Source organism: Nomascus leucogenys, chromosome 4 (assembly GCF_006542625.1).
Source record: "Nomascus leucogenys isolate Asia chromosome 4, Asia_NLE_v1, whole genome shotgun sequence".
Lineage (NCBI taxonomy): Eukaryota > Metazoa > Chordata > Mammalia > Primates > Hylobatidae > Nomascus > Nomascus leucogenys.
In genome coordinates this window covers 69,933,727-69,954,685 of record NC_044384.1, presented here as the reverse complement: position 1 = coordinate 69,954,685, position 20,959 = coordinate 69,933,727, and the positions used below count along the sequence as shown (strand labels likewise).

At 43.7% G+C, this 20,959-nt stretch overlaps 1 protein-coding gene across 2 annotated transcripts in view; it reads left to right on the top strand.

Moving 5' to 3' along the window:
• Positions 1-20,959, top strand: part of PIEZO2 (piezo type mechanosensitive ion channel component 2) — a 475,806-nt gene that overhangs the window by 372,453 nt on the left and 82,394 nt on the right. The window contains exons 19-27 of one of the 2 annotated variants that reach the window (XM_030810770.1): positions 3,071-3,103; positions 3,480-3,697; positions 6,850-7,010; positions 14,389-14,565; positions 14,861-14,986; positions 16,367-16,567; positions 17,573-17,777; positions 17,899-18,000; positions 19,340-19,505. In XM_030810770.1, the coding sequence (XP_030666630.1) occupies positions 3,071-3,103; positions 3,480-3,697; positions 6,850-7,010; positions 14,389-14,565; positions 14,861-14,986; positions 16,367-16,567; positions 17,573-17,777; positions 17,899-18,000; positions 19,340-19,505 (1,389 nt within the window). The remainder of the gene's footprint in view (positions 1-3,070; positions 3,104-3,479; positions 3,698-6,849; positions 7,011-14,388; positions 14,566-14,860; positions 14,987-16,366; positions 16,568-17,572; positions 17,778-17,898; positions 18,001-19,339; positions 19,506-20,959) is intronic. The other variant, XM_030810771.1, reaches the window with a different exon arrangement.

Sequence of the window (20,959 nt, the reverse complement as noted above, 5' to 3'; positions counted from 1 at the left end):
GACATCCAAAGCAGCCTGATTGAAGGCAGTGGGGGAGGGGGCTTCTCCGAGAATCCTGTTCATCATCACGCTTATTATTTGGAGTCCCAAAGTCAAAATCCTTCCTATGACCATTAGGTAATTTGCACCTGATGTTCAGTAAAGAATTATAAGTCTTATAAGTTCCTTAGCCTGGAGCCTGATGTTCAGTAAAGAATTACAAGTCTTATAAGTTCTTTAACCTGAAGTTTCCGGGAATATTTTTACTAGAGTGGGTTTTCAAATTTTGTTTTTGGAAAATCAAGATCCATTTTCTTTTTATTTGCTAGGAAGTTAGAAAAAAAGCTGAATTAAAATACACAGGCTTTCCCGGAGAGTCCATACAGCTGTTGCTTCTAGCAACCGCAGCTGGGTCTGCAGTGGAAGCTTGCATTTGTGCAGAACCACCTCTGCCGCTCCCACTCCTCAGGGAATGCAGTAGTTGAGATTACACACAGAAAGCCCAGTAAACAGAACCCTGAGACCACTGGGAAACAGATTCCCGACGAAGAAATGTTTGCTCTTTTTTTTTCTTTTGATTGGCCTACTATAAAATAGCCAAGTTCTGTTAAAGAAGGTGCTGATGACAGAATCATAGTCTAAGTTTAATACCTTCCCTATCATCCATCATTGTGTAGGCTCTTGCAAAAGCATGTTTCTAATTCTGCTTTTTCTTTACAATGATTTATGATGCAGATTATCAAACCGTAATATATGAAAATCTACCATTAGAAGATGGCTCCTTACTTTAAAATGTTTCCTGTGTAATTAACCACTGTGTTAACTGCTTAACAGAAACCACCTTAATTTTTACAACCTCCTATAAATAGGCACTATTGTTTCAGCTAACTGAGACTTAAAAGATAGGTTACATATCTTTGCCATCTCACCTAGCTAGTAAGTTTTCTGGTGAAGACTTGAACCCAAGTCTTTTAACATTCTTCTCTACGGCCTCTAAAAACAATGTTATGATAAAAATGAGACAAAGAGAGAGAGAAAAGTAAAAGGATTCACACAAATGTCTTTTTGAAACAGTACACTTTATTCATGCATTTAAAATATTTTTATCTATGTTTTATGCACACAGTTTTTTATAATACAGGGTACAATTCTCTAAAATTTCTCAGGATAGTTAATAAACCCCTAGACTAGTAAATGACAGCCTGATACATAATTTCTTTTTTTTTCTTTTTTTGTGGTCCGTTACAAGCTCATGAGGTTAGACTGCTCCGGAGAGGGTCTGGGGTTTGTGGCTCTAAGGTCAGAGGGAATGAGCAGTGTTGGATGCAGAGATGCCCTTCTCATTTGTCCGCAGCTGCATCTTGTCCCATTACAAGTTTCTAGAAATCAGCCTTGTGGGCCTACTTCCAAAAGGCTTACTCCAGTGTCTTCCTCTGATTCTTTCATTGAACGATCTCTCCTCAGTGCGCCCTGCCTGCCGCATGGCAGTTTCGGGGCGTCATTGCTTGAGGACATCTGCTGTGTAGCTGTAGTAGCAGCTGCGGAAACAGCCTTCCCTCTTTGAGTTTCACTCTGTTAATAGCAGTAATTGTTAGAAAGTAGTTTTCTTGTCATATGAGATTGCAGCAGTGTCAATGTAGACCTTTAAGATTCACTTTGAGGTGGTCCCACCTCACACTGCAACCACCAAATTCCTTGTCTTAATAAAGGTATCTTTTCATTTATAAAATGCATCTCTGAAGAGAACAAATACATACTGACGACTGTGCAGCAGCCAATCACTTCCACATTTAATAACATTTCACATGGAGAGTCCTGACAAAGCAGGAACAGCAAATATGTTCCCTGAGATTTGGTGTGTGGCACTGGTATAGAAGATATGGGTTGCAATTTTAAGAGTAGCTAACTTCTCCAAAGTCGAGAGGATGAATTGACTAGCTTAGGAAAATAAGGAAGTAGTATGTCAGCATAACTCCTTCCACCAATGTAAAACTCGCCTCAGATTCTGTCTGTCCGTTAAATTAACAATCTGTTTCTGGCATACTATCATTTACCTGCTGGACATCCTGTGCAAGGGAATTGTTTGAATGATAATCTAAAAGTGTAGGGACAATGTGGATTCCTTGCAACAGTTACCCAAAATGATAGGCATGCTTACAAATATGAAATCAACAAGTTGAAAGTAAACCTGCATTTTATCTAATCAAACTTCCTCATTTGGTAGAAAATTAATTAACTTTCACAAAGTTAAATAGTTTACTCAGAACCTACAATTATCCAGATAGAATAATATTATGTATTGTCCATCTTGTTTGAACCCTGCTAAAAATTTCTGGATTAACTATGATAAATAGAGAAGACTGTCAGTGTGTCTACTAGGCTTTTTCTTAATGTAGACTTTATTGCCCAGAAGTTCTTTAAAACATTAATTTGAGTATGAATAAAAAGATATGCTTTTAGAAAACCGTAGGAGAAGGATGGGACTTGTTATGGTCCACTAAGAAATAAACTGTAACATCCCAGGCTGCCGAGTGGGCTCACCGGAAGCTCTTTCTCTGGTTCAGGATCTCACACAGTCTTCCCACGGTTGCCAATCAACAGTTCGCATCAGTAACTCTCAGGTGGGGACATGTTGCAGACGTCTCACTCCTGAAAACACTTAGCTTCCATGGCATATGCTTTAGATGGCAGAGTGGGATTCATCTACACAAAGGTTGACTGAAAGCACATATTCTTTTAAGAAATTTTTAAAAACTTACCAAAAATGTGAATGACTTGATTCTTGCAAGATGGTTTGTTGCGTTACTAAAAAAAGCATGACATAATTTGCCTCAGCAGTCTCAGTATGCTCTCTCCTTTACAAACCTGCAATCCTGTCCACTCTCAGATCAGTTGCCAAGCCTAGGGTTCAGAGCAAAGCACGCTATTGATGCCACCCTGGAATGCATTTGGCATTAGGGCGTTACTGCAACAGGCATACAGGAATGCAATAGTGGATGATATGTAGCATGATATGTGATCTCTGACATTCCTTATAATTCTTCTGTTCTCATCTCCTTTTTTTCCTTTCTATTTCAATTACTATGAGCAGCATCAAGAAAAAATTACCAATCCACCAAAATGAGTAAGTCCCCCTGTGAAGCCATGAAATGCTTGCTCTACATGATGCCATTTCATGCTTCTACACCCTAAACTCTGACCATTTTCTCCTCTGGGAAAAATGTCAAGTTTAGGTGTCGATAGCTCTCATTACCAACTAATCACTAGAACCTGAATTAGAAAAGCTAACAAAACCTAACCGAGTTTACAGTTTGTTCTTAGAAAGAACTTAAAACAAACAAACCAACCAAAAAGAAAGTGACAAAATGCTAACACCCCACCTTGTGAGGTCTTTGTACATGCACTGATTTCATTTGTGTTTATCCTCCTTTTACTTGCCCCTCTCTCAAATCTCTCCCAACACCCTTTCCTCTTCTGACTCAGTTGCTCTCTGCCAACAGACTGGCCCACCCGGAAGGAAGCCTCCCGGACCTCACCATGATGCACCTGACTGCCAGCCTGGAGAAGCCAGAGGTGAGGAAGTTGGCTGAGCCTGGGGAGGAGAAGCCTGAGGGCTACTCTGAAAAAGCCCAGAAGGGTGATCTTGGGAAAGACAGCGAGGAGTCAGAGGAGGACGGACAGGAAGAGGAGGAATCCGAGGAGGAGGAAGAAACATCAGGTAATCAGCCCACTACCAGCAGCTGCTCAGAGAATGCTGGCTGCCAGACTGAGTGAAGGAAACATTGACTTGCTCCAAAAGAATACACATTTGACCCAGTCCATGACATAAACATTGGAGTGGTTTTTATGTGGTTGCTATAGTTATAATATTACTATTCCAATTGCTCCAAAAATTTCTTTTTAATTCTGACTGAGTAGAGACCAGATGGCTGGTTATCAGTGACTGACCCACAAGTAGTGCTCCTGTCCAGACACTGGTGGGGCATAGTGTTGGCCACGTGCTCAGTCAGAGCCTCTCTGTTTCTACCAGATGCAGGTACAACCTGGCTGTGCAGAATCTCCAAAGGCTCTAGACATCGCCTTTACAAATGCATTCTCAAGAAACCATTCCGAGACTTTTCCAGGAAACCGATAATTAAGAATATATTTCTAGCTCTGATCTGATGCCTAAGGACATGGGAACTGGAGGATAAAGTCAGCAATTGGATAATTATAATTTCAAGCAAACTCCTAGAGATGTTTTTGTCAATATTGTTGTTTTAGGAGTTTCAATCTTTATTCTTTGGGCTCTTCTTTTCTACTTCCCTTCCTAGACTTGAAATAATGTTTTAATAGAGCATGATGAACATTGAGCAGCCTCAGTGATCAGGAAATGTTATCTGACAGAGAATATGAAGTCTACGTAGCAGTTTCCAGAAAGACTGGGACAAACCAGAGAGCATCATCTCTGGGGTGAGGTTCTGGGGCTGTGACCTTAAGATACTTTACTTGTCTTTGCTGGTCAACTGTCCTTAACAAAAGTAGAAAACAAAAAAAGTAGCAAGAAGACCACTTCCAAAGGTTTGTGCCCCTTAAACCTGGTCTTCTTTCCCCACTCATCTCAGAACACAGAGGAGAGGACCAGAAATGTTCTCTCCATATCTGAGCATTGTGAATTCCTCAATGTGAAGGGGAGACCCCAGCTCTGTGAGGCCAAGTACTTAAGTCTAGGATTTTATGACACTACTTCAAGATGGATTTTGAGCTTTACTAATAGGTCCTGCCCAAAATTGCACAGCCACTTTTCTCTCAATCCCTCATGTCCGTGGCAGCTACACATCTAAATCATGCTCATTTATTACCTACACCTTTTTATTGACTACCATCTGAGTCACTCTCTAAATACAGTAGTCCTGCCTTAGCCTTGGGGGACATGTTCTAAGACTCCCAGTAGATGCTAAAACCTCAGATAACACTGAACCCTGTATACACTATGCATGAATTTCTTTTTCCTTCTTCACAATTACACAGATAGAAGGGTTGTTCTTACCTTAGATCTTAGCAACCTCAGCATACATTTTTTTTCTTTCCTTATTAATAAAATTGAGAATTGTTACCATTCACTTAAAGGAAGCATTTTGTGGCTTCTCTTTGGCATATTCAAATTGCCAGCATCACTACTCTTTCACTTGGAGCCATTAGAAAGTAAAATAAGAGTGACTTGAACACAACACTGCAATACTGCAGCGGTCACTCTGAGAACTGAGAAATCTATTAATTGACTGACCACTGGGCAGGGAGTGTAGACAGCATGGCCCTGCTGGACAAAGTAATTCACATTCCAAGGGGAAGGACAGAGTGGGACAGCATGAGATTTCATCCTTCTACTCAGAACAGTGTGTAACTTAAGACTTCTGAATCGTTTCTGGAATTTTCCATTTAATATTTTTGGACTGTGGTTGACTGCAGGTAACTGAAATCTTGGAAAGCATAGCCATGGATAAAAGAGAACTACTGTAAGCATATTTCACAATAACTAGAACCTTACTTAGCTTTAAGAACCAGGTACAGTAACTGTTGCATCTACCCAAGCCAGTTAAAGAAGCTACTTAAAGAGATACTTAGGACTTGTAATCTGCCAAGACAGACTTGTGAGCTTTTGTTTACAAACAAGACAGGCTGATATTACAAAACAGTCCTGCTGTAACCTTCAGTCAATAAAGTGAGCCAGCATAGTCCTTCTAGATAGAAGCATGACTCCTGTTTTAGCACAACATAGAAATAATAAAATAAGTAATTTGATTAAAAATTATCATTTGAATGAATCTGACGATGTTTCAGAAAACCACAGGCTGAGTCATTCTGATGCTTAGAGTTCACTTCTTGTTCTGACAAGGAGCAAGCTCTTCCTGCCCATGCAGGGCTCTGACTGGTTCACTTTTTCGTGGAAACCAGAGAGCTTTACCACTCACCAGTTAAGCCTTGTCAAAGGAGACAGGCCACTTATAAAAGTGCTGTTATGGCAAAAAGATGTCATTTAGAAGGAGTTAAGATTATTTAACATTCCTAGAATATAAGGAAATTATAGTTTGGTCTTAAGAGTAAATAAGATTAAGAGAGCTGGGGGCATGGGCATTCATGCCTGTACTCCCAGCACTTTGGGAGGCTGAGGCTGGTGGATCATTTGAGGCCAAGAGTTCAAGACCAGCCTGGCCAACATGACGAGATCCTATTTCTACTGAAAATACAAAAATTATCTGGGCTTGGTGGTATGTGCCTGTAGTCCCAGCTACTCAAGGAGAATCGCTTGAACTCAAGAGGCAGAGGTTGCAGTGAGCCGAGATTGTGCCACTGCACTCTAGCCTGGGCTACAGAGCAAGACTGTGTCAGAAAAAGGAAGGAAGGAAGGAAGAAAGGAAGGGAGGGAGGGAGGGAGGGAGGGAAAAAGAAAAAGAAGAAAGAAAGAAAAGTAAATAATGTTGATCATGCCACTGCACTCCAGCCTGAGCTACAGAGCAAGACTCTGTCAGAAAGACAGAGAGAGAGAGACAAAGCAAGCAAGCAAGCGAGTGGAAGGAAGGAAGGAAGGAAGGAAGGAAGGAAGGAAGGAAGGAAGGAAGGAAGGAAGGAAGATAATATCAAAATCCTTCTTTACACTTTAATCAAAAGGTTGACAAAAGCCACATTGTCCCTCCAAGTCTCAGTGTATGATATCTGTGTTATCATGACTTGGGATTCTTACATCATCCTTATTCCAGATTTTGGTTTTCTTAGAATTCATCCAATATAATTATTTTGCAGCCTCTCATTCCAACCTGAAAGTTACAAGATATGCTTTAAATGATAATATTAAAAAAAGTTATGCTCTTGTCTGTACTTCCTATTTTTCAGATTTAAGGAACAAATGGCACCTGGTGATTGACCGCCTCACTGTGCTCTTCTTAAAATTCCTGGAGTATTTTCACAAGCTGCAGGTGTTCATGTGGTGGATTTTGGAGTTGCACATCATCAAAATCGTTTCCTCTTACATTATCTGGGTTTCCGTGAAAGAGGCAAGTGAACATTTGTCCTATCATCAGGCTGAACAGAACCACAGTAGGTCATCATTTTCCTTTTCCAGCTGTCCATGATTTTTTTAATGTAATCCCAATTACATTGGAGTATCAAGACTCCAAGACTAAGTACTTACACTTACAGAAATCCGAGGGTCAGCAGGACTGAGAAAAAGGAAAGAGGCTCATGGCTGAGTTTCTCATTGGCTTGGTCATATTACAAAGGCTACTTATTTTCATCGAATCCTTAGGGAAGAGTGTGAGAGCAGGCTGCCCTTCTGCCCCTGCCTATGGAAATCTATCTCCCTAAATTCTCCAGGGAAAGCAGTAGCATTCCAGTTTACATTACCAAGGAGAAAACTCAGGTTCCAAAATCTAATAAAATCTTTAGTGGAGCTCACTTTGTTTACTGTTGGATTTCTTGAGATACAATACAAAGTCTTCAGCCCTGCACCTGTACTGCACTTCTGTTTCTTTGATTGTAAAGAAGAGAGTCGTTATCCAGCCAACAGATTACTTAGTGTTCACTACAGAGAAATTAGCTTTCTTTCATTTTATTCAACAAGTAGTGTTTCCATACTTCTGCATGCCTGGATTATTTCTGAGTTGGTTACAATTCAAGAATTCTTTGCCCTCTAAAAATTAATCAAGGAAGTACTGCCTATAATCTTTAAAAAGTTACATATATAACAGTAAAATATCACAACTACAACACTACAAACCTAAAACGTTTCACAAATAGGTAGCTAAGAGATGAACCTTAATTTGAGCTCCATAGTCTAAACTAGAACTTCTCCCCCATTTCATACAAACCATCTGAAATGGGCAGGGGATCATTGCCAAGTGGGAATGAAAACAGAAGCCACTCTAACTGCGAGATTCGTGGGGAAATGGCAGCGGCTCCAATGTTAAGTCACTGGGCGTATACGTTAAATGGAGCCCAAATCTAGCCTAATATTTATATTCATTGAGAGCCAAAATTTAAGCATTTTAACTGTAGAGGTGAACTGAACAGTTCAGATAAAAATTTCAGGGTTAGGGTATTAAAGAGAAATAGAAAAGAGCAAGAGAAGACATTTGACAAAAAATGCACAGAGACCATTTCTGAGCAAATCCAGTCAGAGGTACAGACGACTTCTGATTCATGAGAAGCTGCACGGCAGGGTGTGAAGGCGTGTTCAGACAGTGTGATGATGGGAGTGGGCATTGGGGGAGCAGAAATTCATGGGAGTCGGACACAGAGAATCTGCTGTCATAAATCCATCCTGTTGTACAATCCATCCATCAGAAAAGGGTTAAAGGATGCAATTTCTTATAGATCCTGAACAAAAGGCAGACATAACTTTTTCATTATCCTTAATGAGTCCCCAGACATAAACTTGTTAACAGACCATCAAGTAAACAAAATATCTAGTTACCTTGTTACACTCTTGGGAAAACAGCCTTCCATAGAGTATCACCACTCCCTTCTCTGTGATTCACACATCGTGCAGACTTGCAGAATTTTCATTCCTAATTTCATCTCTCTCACCTTTAACTTTAAAACAAGTGAGAGACTCCTGAAGCATAGCAATTCTGCTCCTTCTGCTGCTAGCATCTGCCAAATCCCATTGCTGTAAAATTGTTTCAGCCACTCGTGTTGTGCGTGATGTCACCCCACCTGCATGGGGGGTTTCCGGCCCTGAAGCTTTGGTTTCTGGGTTCTTGACAGTGTGTGCATCGCTGGCTCTTTCTAATGTAATTGGCACACTAAGCAATCAAATCAGTGACATGCAATCAAAAGACTTCTCTTCAGACCTTCATTGTCCCTTTAGAATGCATCCTACAGGGAAACTTTCCTCCGTGTCCCTGAACACAGCGCACTTTCTGATCATTCCTAAGAAATACAAAATCCTACAGTAACTTAAGTGAGCAAAATCTCACTTCAGTAGTTAAAATTGTGCAGCCACAGAAAATCATCGAGACTCGGGTGCCTCCCCAGGTAGAAGCTCCTCTTTTCTTATCTGATCCTTTCTTTCTCACCTACATCTCCTTAAAATCCACCTCGCAGAGGCTCTTTAGACCTCCTTTTGTTTTATTCTTTCCTGGGCTGGAGCTCAGACTCACAGGCTCAGGGCAAGGCCCCCTGGGATGGGGATGTTGTGACCTGGCCTGTGCCATCCCATGATGGCCTCACGCTCTGGGCTGGCAACTGGCGGGTAAACCTGCCCTTGCCCTCCTGGAGGCTCCTCGGTGGGGCATCCCACAGCCACTCTTGGCCGGCACTGGCACCCAGCCCCTGGTTGCCAGCACCTTCTCCTCCTGGACTCCACTGTGGAGTCCTGCTGCCCTTCCAGACAGCTGTCCCTGTGGCCTTGGAGCAGCTCTGGGCGCTCTGTGCCTCCCCATCAGGACCAGGGGCCACTCTCACACAGGCCCTGCTCTGCTTGTACACATGGAGCCCAACAAAGAGACTCTGTACCCTGTAACCAGGGCTTTTCTTCTCTTCTGGCCCCATGGGTACCAGTGCCCAAGCTCCAGGGTTCACGCGTCGGGCTCCGAGTCATTAGCCCCTCACTTGGGCTGCGTGCAGAGGATGTTCTCCTCCCTGCATCCCCACCTGCCCCATCATCTTGGCACTGGGGGGTGGGGGACAGGCAGGACGCAGCCCCTCTCCACAAAGAAAGCTCTTCAGGAGCTGTGGCAGCTCTGGGTTCAAGACATCCTTACCCAAGGCCTCAGTAAGGGTGCTTGTTTTCACAACTTTTGGGTTCATCTCTCCTACAAATATTAAACCTTTTCAAAGTTAGCATCACGAAGCATCTGAAAAAGAAGAAGTTGCTGGAAAAGAAAGAAACCTTTCTTTTCCATCAGTATCTTACTCAGGAGTGACACTGCTTTGGAATAATCTAGATGTAAATATATATAAAATATATATTATATATCTAATATATATATTAGATATATAATATATATATAGTATACATAAAACATTTTCTTCTCCTTTTGAAATACACAGCTACTTTCTAATTCCAAAGGCTGTTGGACAGCTCTGTGAGGTCAGTGAGTCTTGAGCAAGAGCCACACTTTCTGTTAGCACCTCAGCTCCTCCCTGGGGGGCCTGGCCAATTGGAGAAGGAAGGGAAGAGGAGGGGAGGGGAGGGGAGGGAAGGGAAGGTGGGAGGAAGGAAGGAAGGAAGGAAACTTTTGCAAACCTGAGGTTTCTCCTTCTTGTCTGTCCCATCATTGTTATTATTTTAACTCTCACTAAGCATTCATTGAGCCTTTATTAAGAACTCACAATAAAGTGAATGCATACATGGTGCTAGGTGCTGGTGCAGTAGCTTGAAAGACACACTTCTTGTCTGAGCTCACAGCCTGATGGGAATGGCTGCCAAATAAAACTAAAAGTGATAATAACTGCTGTGCTAGAGGTGTCCACAGTGAGCACTTGCTGCACAGGGTGGAGTATCTCTTGCAGGCGGTTGCAGCCTGGAGATGATGGTTGCAGCTGGGGTTCTCTGGGGGAGGGAAGCCAGGGATGGGTAAGTGCAGGGCCCAGGAGGCTTTGGTTCTCAGAGGCCCCTTCCCTTGAGGCAGGGCCCTCAGGCCCCATAAGCTTATATTCAGATAGGATGACAACCTGTGTACAGGGCTTTGTTGGGAAAGCATTATGGCATAAAACTGTTTCTCAAAATCCTTGATAGTAAGAATCACCTGGACAGTTGTTATATACGTGGACCAGCATCTATTTCCCTAAAATTCTAATTCATCAGGTGTTGGTTGTGGCCCAGGTATTTGTCATAGTCATGTCCTCCTCCGACTTCTCCTCCGACTTCTCCTTCCCCTTCCCCTCCTCTTTTCTGCTTCCCCTTCTCTCTCTCCTTTTTTCCCTCCTCTTCTTCTTCCTTATCCCTCCTCCTCCTCCTCTTCCTCCTTCTTTCTTCTTCTTCCCTTCCATGAGATTCTTACCATCAGGGAAATGATGAGATCATGATCTCTTTAGATAACAGGACTGTGAGAGGGCAAGTCGCACTGAGGTTTGCACTGGGCTTGCTATTTGTATGGAATGAAGTATCATACTTCATTCACTGAGCCCCAGTTTTTCTATTTGTAAACTGATAAAAATAAAAATATTCACCTCCCAGAGGCTCTTTAGTCCTCCTCTGATTTGACTTCTCTAGGATGCTGAGGACTGGGGATCCTTTCCTTGTCATTGAAGCTCTCCCTTCTCTTGTACTGGACATCAGCTCATCTTCCCGGCCCCTCCACACAGTTTCATCAGGCCCTTCCTGTCTCATTCCTGCACTCATCCCGCCCTTCCCACCAGCTTCCTCAGCATGTTCCTCAGGCTCTGTCCACAGCCAGTTTCTGTTCTGGACTCTCATGGGTGAGCTCACTAGCTCACAAGCACAGGACTCTGGTTCAGTTGCCTTCCACCTGCTGCGAGTCCTAAACTCTGTGTCAACTCACTGCTCTCTTTGAACTCCAAGCCCCTGTTTCCACCTGACAGCTGGGCCTGACCCCACTTCTTGAGTGGCCCCAAAGCACTTTCAGGTGTCCTACTCACTCCCTCTGCCTCCATTCCCCTTTAGATTACTCTTACAGATTCCCAGCTTTTCCCAATCTTTTCTCCTTCCAATGCATATTCCACAATGCAGCCAGAACAGTCTTCCCACAGGGTAGATATGATCATGAGAGCCCTCTACCTGAAACCTTGCAGCAGCTGCCTTTCATCCTCATGGTAACATGGTATAAGACCCCCATGATCCAGCCCAGACCACTTCACCTTTGCCATTCCTGGACATTCTAAGACACCAGATGGGTTTTAAAGTCCTCTGACAGGTTTCAGATCACACTTCTCTCACAATGAATCACTTGCTTCTCTAAGGATGGATAGCCCATGCTCTCCCAAGTCTGGAAGGACCTTGGACCTGCTATTTCTTCTGCCTGTCTAACTCCTGTTTATTCTTCAGGTCTCAGTCCCTTTATGCTGTCGCCAAGTGCCTGTGTGCCTCCATCTGTCCCTCCCACATGCCTCCTGCAGGCAGGGAATCCTCAGGGGATGTGTCACCTTGAACCTAGTTAAGACTTAATGAAAGTTACCACCTTTACTTCCCTTTCCCCATCACTCAGAAAATTGAAAGTTCTGAATAAATTAATTGTGCTGTCTTTACTAAAGGCCTTGGATACATAATAACAGACATAACAGAGTTCATTTCACAGCATCTTTAATAGGGTTTACTTTTTTTTTTTTTTTTTGAGACGGAGTCTTGCTCTGTCGCCCAGGCTGGAGTGCAGTGGCGCGATCTTGGCTCACTGCAAGCTCCGCCTCCCGGATTCACGCCATTCTCCTGCCTCAGCCTCTCTGAGTAGCTGGGACTACAGGCGCCTGCCACCACGCCCGGCTGATTTTTTTTTTTTGTATTTTTAGTAGAGACGGGGTTTCACCGTGGTCTCGATCTCCTGACCTCGTGATCCGCCTGCCTCGGCCGCCCGGCTGGGTTTACTTTTTAATATCCAAATTGATGAGACCCTTGTTGATGACTATGGAGGAAGAGTCAATTCACTAATCTATCTGTTTTGCTAAAAGGTAACATTGATTATGTTTATGAGTGAGTTATGGTTTGCAGGGCCTTTCCGTGTACAGTATTTCTTTCATCTTCAATTAATTCTATAAGGCATCTCTTCCTACTCTAATATTTCAGCACTTAATTCTCAGAGATGTTCCTTGCATCGGACAGTGACAAATAGTTGAGTAGAAACAGGTAACAAATAGCAGAATTAATACAGTCATGCAGTCTCCACATTTTCTTCTTTTATAGTTTTTTAAACTTTTTTTTTTTTTTTGAGACGTAGTCTCACTCTGTCACCCAGGCTGGAGTGCTGGAGTGCAGTGGCACGATCTCGGCTCACTGCAACCTCCACCCTCCAAGTTCAAGTGATTCTCCTGCCTCAGCCTCCCAAGTAGCTGGGATTACAGGCGCCTGCCACCACGCCCGGCTAATTTCTTGTATTTTTAGTAGAGACAGGGTTTCACCATCATGGCCAGGCCGGTCTTGAACTCCTGACCTTGTGATCCACCCACCTCGGCCTCCCAAAATGCTAGGATTACAGGCATGAGCCACCTCACCTGGCCTCTTCTTTTATAGTTTTATAAGCCAAGTAGGTAACTATGTCTTTTAGAGCCCACAACGCTTAGCCCACAATGCTTGGTACATGTTTAGTTGTATCAGACGAGAGCATGCTATTATTTCTACCTGAGAATATTAAACATTTCTAGGATATTACTTTAACATAACAATATTCAGAATAAATGAGCATTTCCCATGCCTGAAGAAGATGGTGGTCCTTCTATACTGTCCAATGGACTATTAACTATAAAGAATTGCTAGAAATGTGGGAACATCTGGCCTGATGAATGAACTCACATGCAGCCCAAAGTCAACAGGTTCAAGCTGAGCTCACAACCTTGCTGCTCTGACCAGCTTCCCTATCAGCATTGCTGTCTCAGTAATGGCACGGTTATCCACTCAGGCTCCCAAGTGGAAACCTGGGAGTCACTCCTTGAACTTTCCCTCCTACCCACCGGCCCACCAAGCCAATCAGTCATCAAGTCCAGCTAATTTTGCCTCCCATGTTGAATCCGTGCCTCCTCCCCATCTTCCCTGAGCTATTGCAGCGGCACGTGAGTGGGTTGCCCAAAGTTGCGTCCAGTCCCCACAATGGGCCCTCCATTCATCAGTTACATTTACCTCAATGGGAAGCAAATCTTACCTCCAAATTCCCAGTGTAATGCCCTTCCACAGCTCTCAGTTTTCTGAAGAATGGGCTCCTGTGCCATAGCATGGTGTAAAAAGGATCCGTCAAAACTTGGCTGTAGCTGCATCTCCAGCCTCGCCTCCTGCTGCACTTCACGCCTTCAACTCTGAACTTTCCAGTTGTTTGTTGTCACCTGTCCCCATCATGCTAGCTCATGCTTTCCTGCCTTCGTTCATGCCTCCTTTACCTAAAGAATCCACCTCTCATCTTTCTTGGCTTGGCTCAGTTCAGGCACTGTGTCTTCTTGAAAATGCTTCCTGACCTCTACATTGGACAAAGGACCCTTCTGGGTGCTCTCACAGGAGCCTGCCCACATCGATAGCTTAGCCGGTGCTACATGATACTGACGTCACCTGATGATATGTCTGTCTGCCATACAAGACATAATGTCCTTGAAGGGTGAGACCATAACTCACCTACTTTAGTACCCCAGCACCTAGGGCAATTCCTTGCACGTGCTAGGAATCCAGTCTGCTTTTGCCAAACTGAGTAAATCAAGTCATCCTGTTTTGTGGATGTCCTGTTTGTTATGCCGTGTTACGTATTTTTGTCCCCATTTCTGGTTTTGTGTTTTCAGGTGTCTCTGTTCAACTATGTATTTTTGATTTCTTGGGCTTTTGCTCTGCCGTACGCCAAGCTGCGCCGTCTGGCTTCAAGTGTCTGCACGGTCTGGACATGTGTGATTATCGTCTGCAAAATGTTGTACCAGCTCCAAACCATTAAGCCTGAGAACTTCTCTGTTAACTGTTCCTTGGTGAGCCTCGGTGATGGGGGAATATTCCTGACTGCCCTTTAGCAAAGCAAGGCAGATACTTGGGGAACCCCCATCCCCAAGCACAATTTGGCCTGACCTGGCTTGTAAGTCACCTCTCCCTGGCTGGTCGTGCTCTGGCCCTGTGTTAAGCCTCCTCTCATACTGAGGTCTCCCCTGAAATGGGTCTGTCCCTCCCATCCTACCGCTATCATTTTGCTCAAAGCTGAAGAAGAAATAACCCGAGCTCTCCTAATCTGTGGAGCTTTTTTTTTACTCCATTTTCTCTTCTTTTTAGCCAAATGAAAATCAAACAAACATCCCCCTTAATGAGTTGAACAAGTCTCTGCTCTACAGCGCTCCTATCGATCCTACAGAGTGGGTCGGCCTGCGGAAGTCTTCGCCTCTACTAGTCTACCTGAGGGTAATGGCTTTGCCGTGCTTAGTTTGGGCTCCACACCATTATATAATAGTTCAGGATTCTTTTCCATGAGACGCTTAACATCACATTTGATAGTAACCATATCTTCTCATGGGATTTGGCATTACCTTTGCAACAAACTCTAAGTGTTAAAATCAGTATTGTGGCATGTTAAAGAGAAAATGATCAAATGGTCTGAGATTGCTTGAATAAAATATGACAAATACATTCACTGGAACATTATACAATCATTTTAAGACCATTACAAGATTAAGGTCGATGGGTGCATTAGAATTGAATCATGTCTAAAATATATTAAGATTTTTAAAAAGCAAATTTCAAAACACTGTGCATAGTATGATCTCTTCTAGACACAAAGAAAAATATTAAGTAAAGTATACCAAATGCTCAATAGTGGTTATTTCTGAGAAGCGGATATAGCCTTACAAGACATTTTTGCTGTATAAATTCTGTTTCTCTATAGTTTTTAATAAAGAGAATCTATTACATCTAGAAATAATAAAATATATTTATCAAAGGAAACTTGAGTACAAATAGTCATACAAACATAACGAAAACAACATGCTTCAGATTTTTCACATTTTATTTTTGTGGATTATCTGAGCAGTCCTAATCAAGTTACACTGGCAATGCATTTAATGGTACAGCCTCTACACTCAGCACCTGGGATTTTTAAATGTATTAAGCATCCCATTTTCTTTGTGTACCTTCTAGATTTTTCATCACATGGTAGATATCTTTTGTACCAGTACCCACCATAAATAGCTGTTATGAGGATAAAGCAAATTGGTATTTGAAAAGGGTGATCGAATTGTGTCTGGAACCTATGGTTCCATAAATGTTAACCATTTTCATTATCTTGAATAATAGTTATATCATCGCTATTATTATTTTACTGTTGTCAGCATGCTTCTCAATCTATTGCTCCCTGTAGCCAGATTTCAGGAGTGTTCAAAAGTTTCCCCCTAAGCAGCTTCCCGTTCATTCAGCTCAGTGTGTTTCCCAGGATGTCTCTGTACTGTTTTTGCACTTCTGGCTGCAAACGAGGCTGAACTGCCCTCCGTGGATAACTGGAAATTGCTTCCTTGGTGTGAGATGTGGTTTTCAGAAATAGGAATGAGCAGCGGCATCTTATGTTTGGAGATTCTAGATCATATTACTTTGGAAGTTAGCCTGATTTTCTAATAGAGATAATGCCACAATAAATAAGACAGAGAAAATGAATACTGAGCTCAAAACTGTTTAAGAGAGGTGAGCTTTTATAAAACATTGTCCTTGTAGTTGTGAAGAACGTGGGGATTGCTTGAAATTACAAAATCATAAAGCATCTGGCTGACACAGTTGTGTTTCCTTGTTTTGTAGAATAACCTCCTGATGTTGGCTATCCTGGCCTTTGAAGTCACCATTTACCGCCATCAGGAATACTATCGAGGTCGAAATAACCTGACGGCCCCTGTGTCTAAAACTATCTTTCATGACATTACAAGACTACATCTAGATGATGGACTTATTAATTGTGCCAAATATTTCATAAATTACTTCTTTTACAAGTTTGGTCTGGAGGTGAGTTTCCTTGCTGACATGTTTTATTTCTCTTTTCCATGAAAATTCAAAGAACTGCTTCTGGCCAATTGGCCACTGGAACTTTGTGATACATCTGCAGGCATGATAGCTGTCCCCTTGAGAAGAACAGAAAGTATTTTTAGTGATGGTTAACTGGCTTGACTAAAAGTTTTCCAAGTTTGGGTGCTGAACACCCCCCTCCACAGCAGTGCCTTGGTCTCTCTGGATCTCCAGAGCCATCTAAATGCATGGCCATCAGTTGCCATGTTAACAGGTTTCTTATTAAGAATAAAGTATTAATCTTCTGGCTGGGCACGGTGGCTCATGCCTGTAATCCCAGCACTTTGGGAGGCCAAGGCAGGCAGATCTTCTGAGGTCAGGACTTCGAGACCAGCCTGGCCAACATGGTGGAACCCCATCTCTACTAAAAATACAAAAATTATCCAGGCGTGGTGGTGCATGCCTGTAATCCCAGATACTTGAGAGGCTGAGGCAGGAGAGTTGCCTGAACCCGGGAGGCAGAGGTTGCAGTGAGCCAAGTTTGCACCATTGCACTCTAGCCTGGGTGACAGAGCAAGATTCCATCTCAAAATAAATAAATAATAAAGTATTAATCTTCTTTCTTTTTGTGCATGCTGGAACCATAAGCTGCAGCCAAAATGAACTGTTTTAACCTAAAACGGTTGTGATAGTGCCTGTGGCTTCATAGAATGAAGTAGGAATGGTGATGTTTCATGAGGAGATCAAAATGGCTGTTCTCTTTATTGTCTGAAGTGGTTATGATAACAGCTACTTAGTCAGTTTTTCCCTTGGGAGTAATCTGTACAGTATTTCTGTCTTCACGCTGAGACACTCAAAAGAGCAAGCATTTGTGAATCTGTGCAGACAGACTGGCCCTGAGGGATGTGGGTCTCTGCCATCTACACAGACCTGACATCTATCACCAGTCCCCTTCCCCATATGCCTGATTTTTTTTTTTTTTTGCCTCTTTTCGTCTTTACACAGACCTGTTTCCTAATGTCAGTTAATGTCATTGGCCAGCGAATGGATTTCTATGCCATGATCCACGCCTGCTGGCTGATCGCTGTCTTATATAGACGCAGAAGGAAAGCCATCGCAGAGATCTGGCCCAAGTACTGCTGCTTCCTGGCGTGCATCATCACCTTCCAGTATTTCATCTGCATCGGCATCCCACCTGCTCCTTGCCGAGGTGAGCCTGCCCTTCCTTGGAGCCGTCTACTTTTAGAAGAAGCCATTACTGAGTGGATGGCTGGGAGAAGAGTGGTGAAGAAGAGTATTGATTGTGCTGTTCGCCACTTCCCTCCCTGCAGATTACCCGTGGAGATTCAAGGGTGCCAGCTTCAATGACAACATCATAAAGTGGCTGTACTTCCCAGATTTCATTGTGCGGCCCAACCCTGTGTTTCTCGTCTGTAAGTGTTTCCTCTGCAGGGCCACAGAGTGCTGGTGTCCGGGTTTACTGCTAATCATTCTTCACGTGCTATGCATTAGTGCCTTTTGTCTTTCACTAGACTTCGTAATCATGTAAAGGCTTGTCTTATGCATTAATATCACAAGTCATTAATGGCTTCTACTCACCCTATTACATTTGCAAAATTAATAAATCAATGTTGGAAATACCATATTCACTTGCATAATTTCACTTCCCCCAACACACACACACACACACACACACACACACATTTACACAGCCACCTTTCAAAAGACAGACCAGAGAGGAAGGCTTTTGTGTTTTCTGACTTGGTGGTTTCTGGCTCCCAGTGCAGACAAATAAACCCTGAACATAGGACAGTGGATGCTGGGAGATGCTTCCCAGATTTTAGTTGCTCTAGAATTGGGCTGCAGCCCCAAGGCCTTCCCATGGCAGCTGGTGATCCAAAGGTCAGAGCAGCTCCCCCAAGACCAGAGTACTGGGTGCTACAGAAAATGCAAATGACTGCCCTGCCTAAACAAGTTTAGGTTTAATTTTAAAAGCAAGGAAGCAGCTTATGTGCAGGCTTCCAGGCAGGCTTGGCCTCAGCCCTTTGTGGGCAGTTGCCGGAAGGACAGCTCTCTCAGGCTGCTCTGTGCTGTCCAGCACAGTCCACCACCTCCACCTGCTCTCACCACACCTGCAGTGTGGCTTATGCTCTGGGGACAGTCTTTGGTTACAAATGCAAAGGAGGATGGAAAGGATAAAGAAAAACGAATATCTGCATCCGCCACACATAAAAAGATAAAGATGGGGAAATTTCTCAAGTGGCCTCCTTAAAACTGGTGGGAGGTAAAAAAAAATTAGCCAGGCATGGTGGCAGGCGCTTGTATTCCCAGCTACTTGGGAGGCTGAGGCAGGAGAATGGCGTGAACCCAGGAGGTGGAGCTTGCAGTGAGCCAAGATCGCACCACTGCACTCCAGCCTGGGTGACAGAGCAAGACTCTGTCTCACACACACACACAAAAATGCTACCCTCTAAGAGACTCATGAAGACTAGTAAGTAGCACCTGATACTTTCTCTCACCAATGTGCAAACAAAATCCAGAGACTCCCCACGTAAGCTCCTGGAGTGTCTGTGGTCACTCTATGCCCTGCAAGGTGGAGAAGGTGTGACTTGGCCCCGACATTGGACTCCAGGATGAATTTTACTATGAACTTTGGGAACACAACTCACTTAGGAGCTGGGGAGTGGCTGTTGCTGTGTGATGACTGTGTATTGCATTATGTAAATCAGAAGAGGATGAGGCAGCTTAATGATCTCACATCTGTCTTGCTAGATGACTTCATGCTGCTTCTGTGTGCCTCCTTACAACGGCAGATTTTTGAGGATGAGAACAAGGCTGCAGTGCGAATCATGGCAGGTGACAATGTCGAGATCTGCATGAACCTTGATGCGGCCTCCTTCAGCCAACACAACCCTGTGCCAGATTTTATTCACTGCAGGTAACAAGAGCTTTACATTTGCTAAAAGCCACTTTGATGTGTGCATTTCCATTACATTGCTCCTCTATACTTTCTCTGCTATACTTGGGAAATAGATCCGCTGAATTGTATACACTGAAGTTAATAAATGCTGGACAATGTGGTTCAGCAGCCTGGAGGCTGAGTCTCTGAATTATAGCACTGCACCTGCTTTTGTCAGTGTAAACCACCTCTTTATGGCCTCAGTTCTCCTCCTCTTCTTCATACCAAAACTGACTTGTGCCAGTAATACCAGCTGTCCAGTGGAGGGTCCTCCTGCGCATCTCTTATGCCTTCGCTGCATCCCCATAGCTCATCCTCATCTTCCCTCCCTCTTCCCGCCCTCTTCCTCATCCCCCATCTTTCTTCCTTATCTTTCATCTCTCATCCTCATCCCCATAGCTCATCTTCATCCCCATAGCTCATCTTCATTCCCCATCCCTCCTCCTCATCTTCTATCTCTCCTACTCATCCTCCATTTTTCATCTTCATCCCCATAGCTCATTCGTATCTCCACCCTTCCTCCTCACCCTCCAGCCTTCTTCCTCATCTTCATCACTTATTCTCATCCCCCATGTCTCTTTCTTATCCCCATCCCTCCTCATCACCCTCCATTCCTCTTCTCATCCTCCATCCCTTCCACTCATCCTTAATCCCTCATCCCCATTCTTACTCCTCATCCTGCCGCCCTCCATCCTCCATCCCTCATACTCATCCCCATAGCACATCCTCATCCCCCTTTCCTTCCTCTCATCCTCATCCTTCCTCTTCATCCTCCACCCCTCCTCCTCATCCTCTATCCCTCATTCGTATCCGCATAGCTCATCCATATTCTCCATCCCTCAACCTTATCCCCAACCCTCGTCCTTATCCGCATTTCTCCTCCTCATCCTCCATTCCTCCTCCTCATCTTTCATCCTTCAGCCACATCCCCATAGCTCATTTTATCCCCATTCCTCCTTATCCTCCATTTCTTCTTCTCATCCTGCATTCCTCCTTCTCATCTCCATAGCTCATCTTCATTCCCATTCCTCCTCCTCATCCCTTCTTCTCCTCCTCCATCCCTCATCCATATCCCCATTCCTCCTTATTATCCTGCGTCCTTCCTCCTCATCTCCATCCCTGATTCTCATCCTTCATCCTTAATCCCCATTCCTCATCCTTATCCCCATTCCTCCTCCTCATTCTCCATCCCCTGTCCTAATCGTTCATCTCTCCTCCTAATCTTTCATCCTTCATCTACATCCCCATAGTTCATCTTTATCCCCATCCTTCCTCCTCATCCTCCATTTCTCCTTCTCATCCTGCATCCCTCCTCCAAATCCTCATAGCTCATCCTCATCCCCACCCCTCCTCCTCATCCTCCTTCCATCCTTCTCCTCCCTCCCTCTTCCTCATCTTTCATCCTTTACCTGCATCCCCATAGCTCATTCTTA